A 16,215-nucleotide genomic window follows, 5' to 3' on the forward strand; every position below is an offset into this window, starting at 1 on the left:
TGGGTGGGCGGGGAGCATCTGCCATGTAGCTATCAGCCTTGATCCTTCTGTGGTTACTCTCAGGGAGTGGTTCTGAGAGGGTTTTTTCTTTTTCTTTAAATTTTATGATATTACTCATAACATGAAATTGACCATTTTAACCATTTTTAAGTGTCTAAGAGGACTTCCCTGGTGGCTCAGACGGTAAAATGTCTGCCTACAATGTGAGAGACCCAGGTTCGATCTCTGGGTCGGGAAAATCCCCTGGAGAAGAAAATGGCAGCCCACTCCAGTACTCTTGCCTGGACGGAGGAGCCTGGTAGGCTGCAGTCCATGGGGTCACAAAGAGTTGGACACGACTGAGCGACTTCACTTTCACTTTCAAGTGTCCATTTCAGTAGAATTAGATACATTTGCATTTTTCGCAGCCAATCTCTAGAACTTTTTTTCCCTTGCGAAATATCAGCTCTGTACCCATTCAACAACAATCCTGCCTTTCTCCTTTCTGAGTTCCTGGCAATCGTTATTCTGCTTTCTCTAAATCTGAACATCCAGGTGCCCCATTTCAGTGGAATCAAACTTTATTTATCCCTTCCTGTCAGGCTTATTTTGTTTAGTAGAATTTGTACTAGATTCCTCTATGCTGTAGCATGGGTTATATTCCTCTCCTTTTTAATGCTGAGTAATATTCTAGTATATGCACATACCACATGGACTTAATGATTCTTTGATCACTGGGTACTTGGGTCGCTTTCATGTTTGAGTTATTGTGAATAATGCTGCTGTGAACAAGGATGTAGAAATATCTCTTCCAGAGTGTGCTTTCAATTATTCTGGACATATCCTCAAAGGTAGAATTGCTGGATCATAAGGTTCTAACATTTTTATATCCTGTGATGGAGTAGATGTTCGCATATTTGAGGAATGGGGAAGTCATTTTGGCTCATCCATGGTTCAGGCTGCACTGTGTGTGAACTAAGACTGCCTGTCCAACCCTCACAGCTCGTCTTATTTAACCCTGAGGTAAAGAACATCTGTTTTGAAGATAAGAACGAATATCTCCCTTCTCATGGCATCCATGTTAACACTCCCTGGAAGATAATGTTCCCTTCTCAGATACCAGGGTCCTGCTGTCTCACTGTCTATGTACTAAGTCTGTTTCTTTTGAAACTTTAGAGCATACACCCTGTCGTGCTGATGTGTGTGCTTTGTTTGGATGAGGTATAAGATTGTGCTTCAATGGAGCAGTTCCCCAGAGCTATCTGAGAGGGTGCCCCCAACCTATAGCCCTCAGTTTGGGTCAAATAAAACTTTCTCGTTTCTATTGTGTTTCTTGATTACTTCCCTGGACAGTTGAATGCATTGATCAGCAAGGACGCCGAGGCAGAAAGAGTGTAAAACTAGGGGACCCAGCTCACAACCCTCCTCCCTCCCAGTCATTGATTTGTTTTTGGTTGCACTAGGTCTTTGTTGCTGTGCACTGTCCTTGTCCAGCTGCAGCGAGTGGGGGCTATTCTCTGGTTGTCCTGCACTCTGTAGTTGCATTGTGTGGGCTTATCACTTCAGGTGCTTTAGTCATAGACTGCTGTAACTTAGTTGCTAAGTCATGTCTGATTCTTTCACGACCCCGTGGACTGTAGCCCACCAGGCACCAATGTCCATGAGATTCTCCAGGCAATAATATTGGAGTGGGTTGCCATTTCCCCCTCCAGGGGATCTTCCCAACCCAGGGGTCAAACCCACATTTCTTGCATTGATGGGCAGATTCTTTACTGTTGAGCCACCAGGGAAGCCCAATCATAGATATGGCATTAAAATCTAATTTTCCACTCCAAGTAGTTTAACAATATTATTTTTACCAATCAAATACTACTGTTTCCCTTAAATAACTTTTGGTAAATAAAAAGTTCCCCATTTTGGGTCATGTAAATTATTACATGTGTGTGTGATTCTTTTGTTATGCAGCTCATGAAATATAACTGAGTGCTTATTGTATTCCAGACACTGTTTTAGGTGCTACAAAGCAAATGGTAGTCAAAAGTGTGATGAGAGTTAATGTATCTCCCCACTTTCAAATTGATATATTGAAGTACTAAACCCTAGGACATTTAAATATGACTCTATTTGATGGTGAGAGGGTAGCAGGTAGGAAGGCCAGAGGTCTCCAAATGGAGGAAATAGGCTGAAAGTATCAGACATTTTTTACCTCTCTCTTAAGTGGCAGGAGGAAACAAGCTACAAGTGTCAGATTTTTTTCCCCTTCTCTGTACAAATTTATAAGGATATTTCTTTTAAAATTCTGTGTTACCATGACAACACCTGGTTCCACCTGAACTTAACTTTTCTCAAACCTTGAGCTAACCAATGCATTTTTCTTATGGAAGTGTTCTTCTTATGCTATGTTAATGAACTATGTATTTACCTTGAACTCTGTCTTTCTTCAAGTCAGTTCCAGCTAAGACTTAGAACCAATAATGGCTCAGCAAACCAGTATGTTTTACTCACACAATTCAAGCCATCTTGAATGAGACATGTTGTTTCTGGGTAGATACCTCCAGCTAAGTTAAAGAAAGTCTCACAGTCCTCAAGAAAAACATTCAGACCCTACAGGATCTCAAAGAATGAGCTGGAGAGTTCTCGGCATGGTTACAAACTCTCTTTGGGGGATCCTCCTGGTGATGGGAAATTTGGAGTTGGCTAATGCCCCTACTAATCCCTGTTATCACCATATTCATGCTGCTTATGATTTCTCCATGTATTATCAATTGTCTAACCCATTTTGTCTCTGCCCGGGTCAACAAGCTACAAGATGCTGTGCCAGTTCAACAAGGATATATAAAACTACAGCCAACCATGGAAAATATCACTCACCTATAGATGGACATCACTATAAGGACTCTGAGGCTTGAGACTAGAAAGAGGGGGAGGCCCAATGCCCCTAGCCATCCCAGTTCAGCAGGAAGTAGCCAGAAAGAACTTGATGCCCCTATTCCCAAAGAATTGGGCCTCCTGTCTCTTGAGGGGGGAATGTTAGGTAGTTAGAATAAGAAAAAGGAGTCCAGAATGGCAGTGGCTAAAAGACAAAGAAGGGAAAAGCCTGCAAAAATAGAACAAAGAAAGGTCCGAGGACCGGAGTGAGAACCTCAGGTAGAACAAACAGCACTCCTGGCTAGCCCAGTTTACATAGGGCAGGCCCAGGGGGATGAGACAAATGCATAAAAAGAGAAGCCAAAATTGAGCCAGGGGCTTCTCTTCTCTTCACATCTTTTGGGTCAGTCTGCCCTCACACCTTGAGGATGTATTTCCTTTTGCTTTCTAAATGAAACTGAGCTGTAACACGGAGCTGTAACACTGGTCCACCTGAGGAAATTACGTGGTGCTGTAACACTGGTCTGTCCGTTGAAATTTACATGGGACTGTGACACTGGTCTGTCGGTTATTTCAATTTTTGTTGCGACGAGACAGAACTGAGGAAATTACAAACTGCCCCAACATTACCATCTTAGCCATCAGGGAAGCCCATACTTCTTATACTAAGAGGATCTTAGATTAAATTACAAGACAATTAGATACACTGTATTTAGATCAACAATGAACCTTAACACATATTATAATACATATATCATATGTACATATTTTATGCATATTAATTATACACATACACATTTAAATATATATACATACATACACACGTACAAGTATACGTTCTTTTATAGTGCTTCACAGATGTTGCACTTTTTTCCAGTTGAAGATTCATGGCAACCCTGGGTTATCAGATGATAATTCACATTTTTTAGCAATAAAGTTCTTTTAAATTAAGGTATGTACATTTATTTAGGACAGAATGCTATATAGCAGCAGAAGCAGCTATATAGCACACTGAATACATTGCAGTGTAGTGTGAACATAAGTTTTACGTGCACTGGGAAACCAATAAATTGTGTGTCTCTCCTTAATGCCAATTCTCTTTACTGTGGTGGTCTGAAATCAAACCAGTAATGTCTCTGAGGCCTGCCTGTAGGGTCGTATCATTTAATTATTACAGAAAGTGCACAATTTTTCTTTCCTGGAGAATGGCCCACATTCTGGGTTTGGCTAATTGTGTTTTCAGTTGAAATTGGAAGCTATCCCTCATGTTTGCTATGATCTAGCATTTGATCTGGAGATTGATTATATTCTGATCAACTTTTCATCAAGACTATGGGTGGTAGTCTGTTTTGCCATTACAGCACAATGGAAAGCACATTATATCTGGTTGTTCCACAATAAGGGAAGATCAAGAGTCAGGTGATGTCAACCTCTTCCATCAAAGTTTCACCTGACAGTTTCAGTCTCCATTGTTTCCTAAGCTGGTAATTTTAGTAGAACTTGCAAGATAGTGATTTTTCCAGTTCTGTTAGGTCTCCTCCATCTACTTTTTAATTCACCTAATAATTTTGCTATACATTTTCTTGACCACCATATCCCCTTCACTGTACTGCAGTTGTTAATTCTCACAAACAATACTTCATTATTATCAACATCTTCAGTGTCCAAAATCTCCATTTCAATCATTCTGTTCTGCAGCAATAACTTTTTAAAATTTATTTATTTTAATTGGAGGCTAATTACTTTACAATATTGTAGTGGTTTTTGCCATCCATTGGCATGAATCAGCCATGGGTGTACATGTGTTCCCCATCCTGAAACCCCCTCCCACCTCCCTCCCCATCCCATCCCTCTGGGTCATCCCAGTGCACCAGCCCTGAGCACCCTGTCTCATGCAATAACTTTTTAATCTTGTCTCTGCAATTTAACTTTGTTTTAGTTCCACTCAACTGTAACCATTTATCAATCAACCATTACTTCCCATCTTATTGCCCTTCCTCTAGCAATGTGGGTGTTTTGTTTTGTTTGTTTCAATTAAAAGCTTGTTCTAATCAGCTCTATTGTGTAAGTCTAAGGGTCTTTGACAGAAAAGTAATCATTTATACCTTCTTACATGATATCTCAATAAAGTTGGAAAAAAGAATTAAAATGATCATTTCTCTTTACCATTATGAAATGATCCACTTCATCTGTTACTATTTCACTTTTTCTCAAAATCTACTTTGATATTACCATATCTCTCCTAGCTTTCTTATGTTACTGTTTGCACAATTTATCTGTTTCCTTCCTTTTATGTCCAACATAGCTATGTCCTAATATTTAAAGTGCAACTCTGAACACAATATACAGCTACCCATGTTTCCTTCCAGAAGTGGCAAACTTCTGGCACAAGAGCTTGTTTCTCATGTGCCAGGTTAATATTTTATTTCTTCCTCTGGTGGCTGTACTTTGTGAAGTACACAAAGTATTGTTGTACTTTGTGAAAATTCATCTTGGTGCACACTTATGAAGCATGTGCTTTTCTGTATGTATATCATGCTTTGAAAAGTTTACTTAAGAATTTTACAACATAAAAGTCGTTTTGTCTGCTGGCAATAAATACAGGCTTTAAATGCCTATCAGCTTCAATTCCATAGAGGCTCACAGTGTCTGTTGAACCTTCAGATCCTCCAGTGCCTGGAAGGATTTCACACAGCATTTACTTCCTCTGGTTAAGATGACTCAGTACCAGGGATGTTTTCATCAAGAGCCTGAAAGGTGGAGGCTGGCGGCTGTTGCCCATTGTTCTCCTCCAGGCTGTGTCGGATCCCATATCCAAAGTATATGGCAAATCCTAGGAGGGGAATGAGACAATGAGAAGGGAAAGTAGGCTCTCTCCTCACTTACAAATGCCCAGTGGGTTTCCTGTTATGGCATCTGACACAATGTCGGGGGAGGGACAGTAGGAAGAGGATTGGGTTCAGTCACTCAACAGCCCTCTTTAGGGCACTTCCCTGGTGGTTCCATGGTTAAGAATCTGCCCACCAGTACAGAGGATTCGAGTTCAATTCCTGGTCTGGGAACTAAGATCCCACCTGCCTTGGAGCAACTAAGCCTGCACTGAGACCACATGTCAAAACTCAGCAGTTACCTGTGACTACTGAGCCCACAGCTCTGGAGTCTGTGTGTCACAACTAGAGAGAAGCCCACAGACCACAACAAGAGCCCTCGAGCTGCAGCTAAGACCCAATGCGACCAAATAGATAAACATTAACAAAGAGCCCTCTTTTTCACAGAAAACCACTCACCAATCACATTCCAGATGCCAAGTTGGACCCAGATCCCAGAGGTCATCTGCATCATCAAGTAAACATTCACAAACATGCTCACCAGTGGGAGGACAGGCAGAGCAGGGACCTGTGGGCCGAGTCAGTTCATCCCTGAACACACCCCAGACATCTGAGAGGGAGACCCTACTGGGGTGGGAAGACTCCAGTCCAATTCCAGCTGTGTGCTCAGTGTCTACTTAGATTGGGTGCATAAAAGACTAAGTGTGGATCAGGGAAAGGTTCATTGGTTTTAGCAACTCCCCTTCTTCCCTGGTCCAGCAAAGGATGTTTAGACCTAAAGCACACAGACCTCCTTCACTCAAGGTGGACACTTTGGGCACATAAGGTCACATACCCTGAATGTAAGAGGAGAGGGGTCCTGGGGCTGCCTCCAGATGATGACCATGACCCCAATGATGAGCAGCAGCAGCAGCACAGCCACTGTTGTGTACACGGGGTCTCCAGAGAACACATATCTGGACCCCTGAGCCAGTATCATGGTCAGGATCATCAGCAGGAGAACTGCAAGGGTCAAGGAGGAGAACAGGCTGGACTCCAGAAGACCAAGATGCCAGGACCTTGGGTCACACCCCTCCCCAGGCTGCCCATATCAGGAAAGTCCATCATATCTACGAGACACCTCAACAGCCAAAGACACAGGCTCCCACTCTATCTTGCCAATTTCAGAATATGATCGAAGAGAAATCCCACTGCTCACCAATCAGTAAGGCACATCCATAGACAATTTGGCCAGATTTCCGGGTGGGGTTGGTGCTAACAGGGTCACACAGACTCTTTAGAATCCTTGAGATTCTTGCTTCAGGTACAGATTCCAAAGGACTTGCTTCACGTTCAGAAATCTCAATTTCATTTTCTGTTTTCTCCTTCTTGCTTAAATTCTGGTCTGGTTGGTACCTGAATTAGAGGTATTAAAGCTATATTATTACATTGGAATAAAAGTAATCATGTTTTTACATTGTTGAAATTTACCATTTGACATTGGAATATATTCTAAATAAATGTGGCTATATTGTACAACATTTTAATGAGCATTATGGGGTTTTTTTTGCTAATAACATCACTTGCTGTTTATTTTATATTTATTTTAAACTATGGAAATGAAGTTAGACAAAAAGCAAATTTGAGTGATTTTCTATTTGAGTTCAAAATAGGTCATAAAGCAGCAGAGACAACTTGCAAAATCAACAACACGTTTGGCCCAGGAACTGCTATTGAATGTACAACGCAGTGGTGGTCCAAGAAATTTTGCAAAGGAGATGAGAGACCTGAAGAAGAGGGGCTCGGAGGCCGGCCATTGGAAATTGACAACGACCAATTGAGACCGGCCATTGGAAATTGACAACGACCAGTGGAGAGCCATCGTCAAAACTGATACTATTCCAACTACATGAGACATTGCTGAAGAACTCAATACTGACCATTCTATGGTCATTCAGCATTTGAAGAAAATTGAAAAGGTGAAAAAGCTTGATAAGTGGGTGCCTCATGAGCTGACTGAAATTTTTTTTTTAATTGTCATTTTGAAGTTTCATCTTCTCTATTCTGTGCAACAACAACAATGAACCATTTCTTGATCGGATTGTGACATGTGATGAAAAGTGGATTTTATATGACAGCTGGTGATGACCAGCTCAGTGGTTGGACTGAGAAGAAGTTCCAAAGCACTTGCATCAAAAGAAAGATTATGGTCACTCTTTGGTGGTCTGCTGCCAGTGTGATCCACTACAGCTTTCTGAATCCTGGTGAAACCATTACATCTGAGAAGTGTGCTCAGCAAATCAATGAGATGCACTGAAAACTGCAATGCCTGCAGCTGGCTTTGGTCAACAGAAAGGGCCCAATCCTTCTCCATGACAATTTTAAACTCCATTTAGAATTCACGATTTGAAACTGTAATTACGTTTGCACCAACCTAAAAACCTCAGCCCGTAGTCTCCCAACATAGATGGTCCCACCAACTTTTTTCCTGCCTTAAGCCTAGTGGATCACTTAGAAAGTGGCATGAATATAGAAGATGATCACCTCCGCCATCAATCCCCACCAGGTCAAGGTGTAGCAGAGTCTCACCTGAGGACGAGAACAGAAATCACCACGAAGGAGTAAGCAAGCAGGGTCCCAATTGCCATGAGGTCCACAAGGTTACTGAACTCTAAGAGTAATGCTGTGACCCCTAGGATGAGGGTACAAACAAGGTATGGGGAGAGAATGAGAAACCACTGGAAAAGTACAAGTTAAGGATGTTGATCAAAGAAGGAACGAGTTTTGTTCATTCACCTGCAAGAGTTCCGGAAGCCAAGATGGCCATCACGGGAGTGCGTGTGCGGGGATGGATCTGGGAAAGTCCTTGGAAAAGGAGCCTGTCATCTGCCATCGCGTACGTCACTCGAGACATGGAGAACATGGTACCCAGGAGGCTGGAAGAGAAGATGGAAGCACAGGTGAGAACATGGAGAAGTAGGACAGACCGAAGTTTCTCCTCCCTAGTCTACCTGAGGTGGAGCAGGATGTCTCTTCATCTTGTCTCTCAAATAACACGGGATGGGATACCTGAACATCTAACGGTAGATGGAGAGAAAACTTTGACACTCACCTGGATAAAAGCGCACAGAAGGTGCCAACAACCACCACATATCTGGCAGGGCCCCACCCAACATGGAGAAGAGCCTGCGGCAAGGGGCTCTCAGGATGAATCTGGTAGTAGGGCACCATGAGGGTGAGTGCCGCTGAGACACCAAAATACACCAAAAAGCAGATCAAGAGTGAGACCACGATGCTGAAGGGGATAGACCGCTGGGGATCCTGGGCTTCTCCCCCTGCAGGATGGGAGGAAGTACTGGGTCAGTAAACATGCCAGGGTAAAAGTACAAAATCAGATTCCCTCCTCCATGTTCAAAAGCAGGCTAATCTTCTCCCAATCCCTATGTCTGAGGGCGGCCCAACCTGTGCCCAAACCCCTGATGGGAAGCACAATGACCGTGTTACCTGTAGCGGCGATGGCATCAAACCCAGCAAACCCGAAGAAGCACGTTGCTGCTCCCTGGAAAATCCCATCAAAGCCAAAAGGTGCAAACCCTCCAGAACCCGGAGGGCCCAAGCTATGATGCGAGAAGGAATGAGGAAGAACATGGGAGAGGTGAGTCCATCCATCCCTACTAGACTCCTCCCTTCACACCACAAGTCCTGGCCTCCAGGACCCCCATCACTTAGATCCATCACCCCAGGTCTCTTTATCCCCACCTTATTCTCAGCTCCATCCCATCTGACATGCATTACTGTGGACAAGGGCACCCTCCTAACCTAGAGGAGTCATTGGATCCAGCTGCAGCCAACGTGTAGTCCTGTTCTGTGAGCTGCCAGTTGCGCAGGTCTCCCTTAATGAAGCCAGAGATGATGATAAAGCTGAGAACCAAAACGTTAATGCCTGTGAGCCATTTGTTAACCAGTGCTGACTCTCGGGCTCCTAGAACCAGTATTCCTGTGGGAGAGACGGAATATGAGACATTCAAGATAACCAAATCCATAGACACAGAAAGCAGACCAGTGGTTGCTGGGGGTTGAGGGTTGTGGAGGGTGGGAGTGGGCAAGATGGACAGTGAGTGATCAGTGGGTACAGGGTTTCCTTTAGGGGTGATGCCCCTGTTTGGCACTAGATGGAAGTGATCGTTGTACAACATTGTGAATGTACTAAGTGCCACTGAATTATACACTTTAAGATAGTTAATTTCTTCTTGTGGCCAGTATCACATGACACACACAACAATCAAATCACCATAGTGTCCACCTTAAACTTATACAATGTTGTCTGTCAATTATGTCTCAATAAAGCTGGGAACAATTGTGAAATGGTTAATTTGAGGCTAGATGAATGTCCTCTCAATTGAAAAAAAAAAGTTTGATCTCAGTGTAGAGGAAGAAAGTTGTCATTTGAAATCAATGATTCTGAGCTGGGGAAATTTTATCTCCCAAGGGAATTTTGGGGATGTCTAGAGACATTCCAGTTGTTACAGTTTTGGATATGGGCTTCACAATTGTCTCATAAATAAAGGACACTCAATCGTCGGACAATGATTTAAAAAAAAAACTACAAGGCACAAGACAGTCCCTCAGTCTAAAGAATGTTCCTACCGAGAATGTCAGTAGTGCCAAGGGTGGGAAACTACGGTCTATGTCTTGCTTTCCTGTCTATCATGTCACAAATGCTTTCCAGTACTAATTCCCTCACCATTCTGCCACCCTAACTCTTTTCCCACCCCATATCCCCTCCCACTCTCCTCTCTTCCCATCCCATCTTTGACCCCATCTCACCCATCATCACCAGCACCACACCCAGGGCAAGAAAGTCAGGATACTTGGCCAGGAAAGAGGGTGCGTGCAGTGGGAAAGTTCCCCTTAACGCCTGAGACATGTGGTTCCCAATCAGGCTGTCGAAGGTGGAGCTCCAGGCTCTGGCTACACTTGCGATGGCTGCAGGTGCAAAAGAAGAAAGATTCACCAACAAACTTTATTTGAACCCCTACCATGTGCCATGGGATGTATGTCCTGGAGGGGAGCAGACAAAGTAATTAATCTCAAAGAGTTTCTTTTCACGGGATGGGGAGAGAGGATACAGCTAATTCACAAAACAGGTCATCTGCTCAGTGTGTTAGGAGATCAGTGTTTTGCAAGAAAAGATAACAGGAAATTGGGACCAGGAGGGCTGGAAGGTAATAATTGAAATTTTAAGCTGCAGTGTGAAGAAAACTACGAAGCCAACAGCTGAGCAAAGGCTTCAATATGATGAAGGGATGAGCTTGTGGGTCATGCGTCCCTCTCACCCACTCACTCCCTACAGTTCCCTTTACTCTGGGTTCCTAGTCCACCGTTGAAGGAAAGAATAGACCTGGGTACAATGAAGTTGTGCCTTTTTCCTGCCACTATTACCCACTTCCTCGCCAAGTGGATAATGAAGTTCTCATGAATGCGTTGAGGATCCCAATCCCCCCTCCTAGTTTCCTCATCTTAATTCCCACACCTTTCCCTCCCCATCATCTCACTGATGGCGTAGGACAGTAAGAGGTTCCAGCCAGTGACAAAGGCGCACAGTTCTCCCACGGTGACGTAGCTGTAGAGATACGCAGAACCGGACCCAGGTGCTCGGGCCGCAAACTCGGCGTAGCAGAGCCCAGACAGCACAGAAGACAGGGCGGCCACCAGGAAGGAGAGGACGATCGCTGGTCCAGCTTTGTTCCTGGTCACTTCTCCAGGCAGGATGTACACGCCAGCTCCCAGGGTGATGCCCACACCCAACGCCACCAGGTCGAGGGTGTTCAGACAACGGGACATGCGGCCCTCAGACCCCTCCCTGGGCTTGAGCGGCCGCCTGCGGACCAGCTTCTGACCGCACTGACGGAGATCCTGACATCGCATCCTAGATGGAGTTGTGGATCTCTGATCTGCTGAGAAAACAAGACACCAAACCATTAAGCATGTCCATCCAGCACTGGGCCTGGCACACAGTAACTGCTTAATTGTTATGACTTGGGTGGGTAAGAATCATGAGAGTTTTTCCCTTTCTTTCTTTTTGTTTGCCAGGCTCATGGCTTGCAGGACCTTAGTTCCCTGAGCAGGGCTTGAACCTGGGCCATGGCAGTGAAAGCCTGGAATTGTAACCAAAAGGCCACCAGGGAACACCCCCGAAGGTTTTGTAAAATTTTATTTTAATTGAGGTATAGTTAATGTACAATATTTTTAAATTTCAGATGTAAATTTTAAAGGTCTTATGCCATTTATAGTTATTATAAAATATTGGGAAAGATTGAAGACCAAAGGAGAAGGGGGTGGCAGTGGATGAGATGGTTAGATAACATCACCAACTCAATGAACATGAATTTGAGCAAATTCTGGGAGATACTGGAGGACAAGGGAGCCTGGTGTGCTGCAGTCCGTGGAGCTGCAAAGAGTCAGACACGAGTTATTGACTGAATAACAACACTATAAAACATTGGCTGTATGGCACTGAATGTCCACAGTCACAGTATTTATAATACCCAAGGCATGGAGGCAACCTAAGTATCCATCAACAGATGAATGGATGAATAAAATGTGATAGGCATATATGAATATGTATGTATGTGCACACATCTATATACATATATTATGTGAGGTGATTATACTAAGTGAAGTCAGATGGAGAAAGACTAATATTATATGATATCACTTTTATGTGGAATTTGAAAAATAATATAAATGAACTTGTTTGCAGAACAGAAACATAGGAAAAAAGCTTGTGGTTACCAAAGGGGAAAGGTAGGGAGGAGGGATAAATTAGGAGATTGGGCTGAACATATACACACTTGTATATATACAAAATATATAATCAACAAAGACCTGCTGTATAGCACAGGGAACTCTACTCAATATTCTATGATAACCTAGATGGGAAAAGAATCTGATAAGGAATGGATATATGTATCATTGAATCACTTTCTGTACACATGAAACTCATACAACATTGTAAATCAACTAAATTCTGATAAAAAAAATAATAAAGAAAGAGAAATGTCCAGGAAACGTGAAATATTTGAGAGCAATTGAATAAAAGCACATATTTATTCAGAGTGGAAAGAAGCAAAAAGAAATGAGACGACTCTGTGTCCTCTCCTTTGGGGCACGGAATGTCTCCTCACGACACGGCTCTGCAGAGTGAGGCTGACCCAGTGACCATGAGTTACCATCTGCAGGCTTCTGTCTGTGATATTCTAAAGTCCAAGTTTAGCGTTTTGGATTAAGAGTGTAACTAAGCAGGACCCTGTGAGGCTTTCCCAGAATAGACCGCCATCCATGTCCTCCACCTGCCTTTTATCTGTAGAAAAACATCAGTCAAAGAATAAATTTAACAGAGAAGTGAGAAAATGCAGAATGAAAATAGTCAAGCAAGACAAAGTAATAACACTTTCACTGTTAAAGTCAAAGCTCTTCCTCAAGAATTACAGTAATACTCTGAGTCATGTCCTTCGAGGTGTTTTGCAGATACTGAAACCCTCAGCAGGTGGAAGATGTTGGCTGTATGCTGCCCACAAGCACAGAGACCCCAGACTGGTTGGAAGCAGAAAGCTGATGATGCTGACTTCCAGTTGCCTCACCACCAACCCGTCGGAAGAGTGCCCATGAGCTGATCACAGCCAGCTCCTTGAACACTATGACTCCTCACTGACCGGTCCAGGGCAAGACACAGTACTAAGGGTGCTAGACCACTGTGGCTCCCTTTGCCGAGCAAAGCAATAAACTCGTCTCTTTTCTACCTCACCCAGAGCTCTGTCTCCAAGCGTCTGTTGGGCATCAGTGAAGAGAGGCTGAGTTTTGGCTACAAGAACAAGCATTCAAAGAGCCAGAAAACTCTGATGAGAATCTTGGCTTCACCATCACCTGTGTCTTTGGAGAAGTCATTTACTTCTCTGGACCTCCGTTTCCTCTTGTTCAAATACGATGAATATAAAATAGTTTCAGTTTTATAAGATGAGAAGAGTCCTGGGGGCTGATTTCACGATAAGGTAAATATGCTTACCATTACTGAACGTTACACTTAAAAATGGTTAAGATGGCAAATTTTACACCATATGTAATTTACCACCATATTTTAAAATTACTGCCAATAATACATAATAGAGCCAGCTTCACAGAGTTGCTGGGTTAACAAATCCAATGGTGACTTAATATAAATCACCATACAGCCCTCCTCCCAGATACCAAAATCCATGGATGCTCAAGTCCCTTACAGCCACCTGGGCACCCATAGAGGAGAAACCTGTAGACACGGTGATCATCACCTCACAGGGGGCTGACATCAGTGGTCCACACACCATAAACCCTGTACAAGGGGAATCTTTGATATTGTTTGCGCACCAGTCAGAAAAGTGTCTTAGTTCATTTAAACTGAGGTGGATGAAACTGGAGCCTGTTAATACTGAGTGAAGTAAGTCAGGAAGAGAAAACAAATGTCATATGTTAACACACATATATATGGAATATAGAAAAATGGTACTGATGAACGTATTTGCAGGGAAGGAACAGAGGCACAGACATAGAGGACAGACTTGTGGACACAGCAGGGGAAGGAGAAAGTGGAACAAATTGAGAGCACAGTATAGACGTATGTACACCACCATGTGTAAGATGGGTAGCTAGTGGGAACCTGCTCTATAGCACAGGGGGCTCAACCGGGTGCTCTGTGATGACCTAGGGGGTGGGATGGGGGTACGTGGGAGGGATGTTTAGGAGGGAGGAGACATATGTATACTCATGATTGATTCATGTTGTTAGATGGCAGAAACCAACACAACATTATGAAGCAATTATCCTCTAGTTAAAAATAAATTTTAAAAAAGAAGTCTTAGAATCTCCAGGAACTGATTAAATCCCAACCGATTCTCACACAAACACAACAGCTCCCAGCTTTCATCTGTAAAATGGGTCTCTCCACCCTCAGGCAGGAGCCGGGCTGACCCCCCGCACTCTGGGGTTGCAGAGGTCTCTTTGGGAGGATGTGAACTCAGCGCCCAGTCTCCTACAGAAGAGGGTGACCCGAGACTTACTGGATCCTTGGAGCAGAGCCTGGAGCCCTGGGTCAGTCAGGGAGGCCGAGGTTAAGCTGTGCGGGGCTGGAGCTGAGACATCTCCAAGAACCGAAGCGGGGAGTCCTGAGCACAGAAGACAGCCTTTACCCCTGGGATGTGGGGTGCAGATGGGGTTGGGTGGGTGCGGAACAGTGTTGCTATCAGCTCTTGACACTTATGTGGTTACCCTCAGGATGTGGTTCTGAGAGGTTTTTTTTTTTTTTCAATTGTGGTAAAGTACTCATAACATATTATTTACCATTTTAATTGTTTTAAGAGTCTAGTTCAGTTGCATTAAGTACATTCACATTTTGTGCAACCAAACTCCAGAGCGCTTTTCGTCTGGCAAAACTGAAACTCCATTCCCATTAAACAATTCTCCCTTTCTCCTTTCCCAGTTCCTGGCAATCACCGTTCCTCTTTCTGTCTCTATGAATCTGACCACTACAGGCGCTTCATCTAAGTGGAAGCAGTCAATATCTGTTCTTTCCTGTCACGGTTATTTTATTTAGTACAATGTCTACTAGATCCATGTACATTTTTACCATTTAAAAAAAATAATTGGTTTATTTTGGGGGTTGCTGCTGCACACGGGCTTTCTCTAGTTGCAGCGAGTGGGTCTACTCTCTAGTTGCCGTCACGGACTTCTCACTGCAGTGGCTTCTCTTGTTGTGGTGCACGGGCTTCAGTGGTTGCCGCTCATGACCTGAGATTGCCCCACAGCATGAGGAATTTTCCTGGACCAGGGATCAGACCCGTGTCCCCTGCATTGGCAGGAGGATTCTTGTCCACTGTGCCACTAGGGAAGTTCTGTGTCTGTTAGTCATTCAGTCATGTCTGACTCTTTGCAAGCCTATAGTCTGTGCATGGGATTCTCCAGGCAAGAATACTGGAGTGGGTTGCCATTGCCTTCTCCAGGGAGATCTTCCCAACCCAGGGATCGAACCCAGGTCTCCTGCATTGGCAGGCGGATTCTTTACCATCTGAGCTAAGTGCTGAATAACACTCTATTATGGGTACATACCACATTGGCTCATCCATTTACTGGCCAATGGACACTTGGGTTGCTTTCATGTTTTAACCATTGTGAATAATGCTGTTATGAACATGAGTGTAAAAATATCTCTTCCAGAGTACGCTTTCAACTTCTTCTGGGTATAGATTCAGAGGTGGAATTGCTGGATTATATGGTTTTAAGTTTTTTATCTGCTTGTGATAGAGAAGATGTTCACATATTGAGGAATGGAGAAATTATTTTGGCTCATCCATGGTTCGGCCTGAACTGTGTGCGAACTAAGACCGCCTGTCCAGCCCTCACAGCTCATCTGCTTTAACCATTGAGGTAAAGAACGTCTGTTTCGAAGATAAGGATGAATAACCCCCTTTTCATGGCCTCCATGTTAACACTCCTTGCGAGATAAGGTTCCCTTACCAGACACCAGGGAACT

General features: G+C 43.7%; 1 protein-coding gene across 1 annotated transcript; it reads right to left on the minus strand.

Annotated features, from left to right (window-relative positions):
• Nucleotides 1-5,558: 5,558 nt before the first annotated feature.
• Nucleotides 5,559-11,582, minus strand: LOC145512520 (cationic amino acid transporter 3-like). Its single transcript, XM_081506359.1, has 11 exons — nucleotides 11,210-11,582; nucleotides 10,482-10,640; nucleotides 9,474-9,651; nucleotides 9,159-9,271; nucleotides 8,767-8,989; nucleotides 8,451-8,590; nucleotides 8,244-8,346; nucleotides 6,874-7,070; nucleotides 6,511-6,677; nucleotides 6,135-6,243; nucleotides 5,559-5,680 (listed from the first exon to the last, which is right to left on the minus strand). Exons 1-11 carry the CDS (start codon nucleotides 11,580-11,582, stop codon nucleotides 5,559-5,561), a joined length of 1,884 nt encoding a protein of 627 aa, XP_081362485.1.
• Nucleotides 11,583-16,215: the final 4,633 nt, after the last annotated feature.

This window comes from Giraffa tippelskirchi, chromosome 7 (genome assembly GCF_054371585.1).
Source record: "Giraffa tippelskirchi isolate mGirTip1 chromosome 7, T2T-mGirTip1v1.2.pri, whole genome shotgun sequence".
NCBI classification, from domain to species: domain Eukaryota; kingdom Metazoa; phylum Chordata; class Mammalia; order Artiodactyla; family Giraffidae; genus Giraffa; species Giraffa tippelskirchi.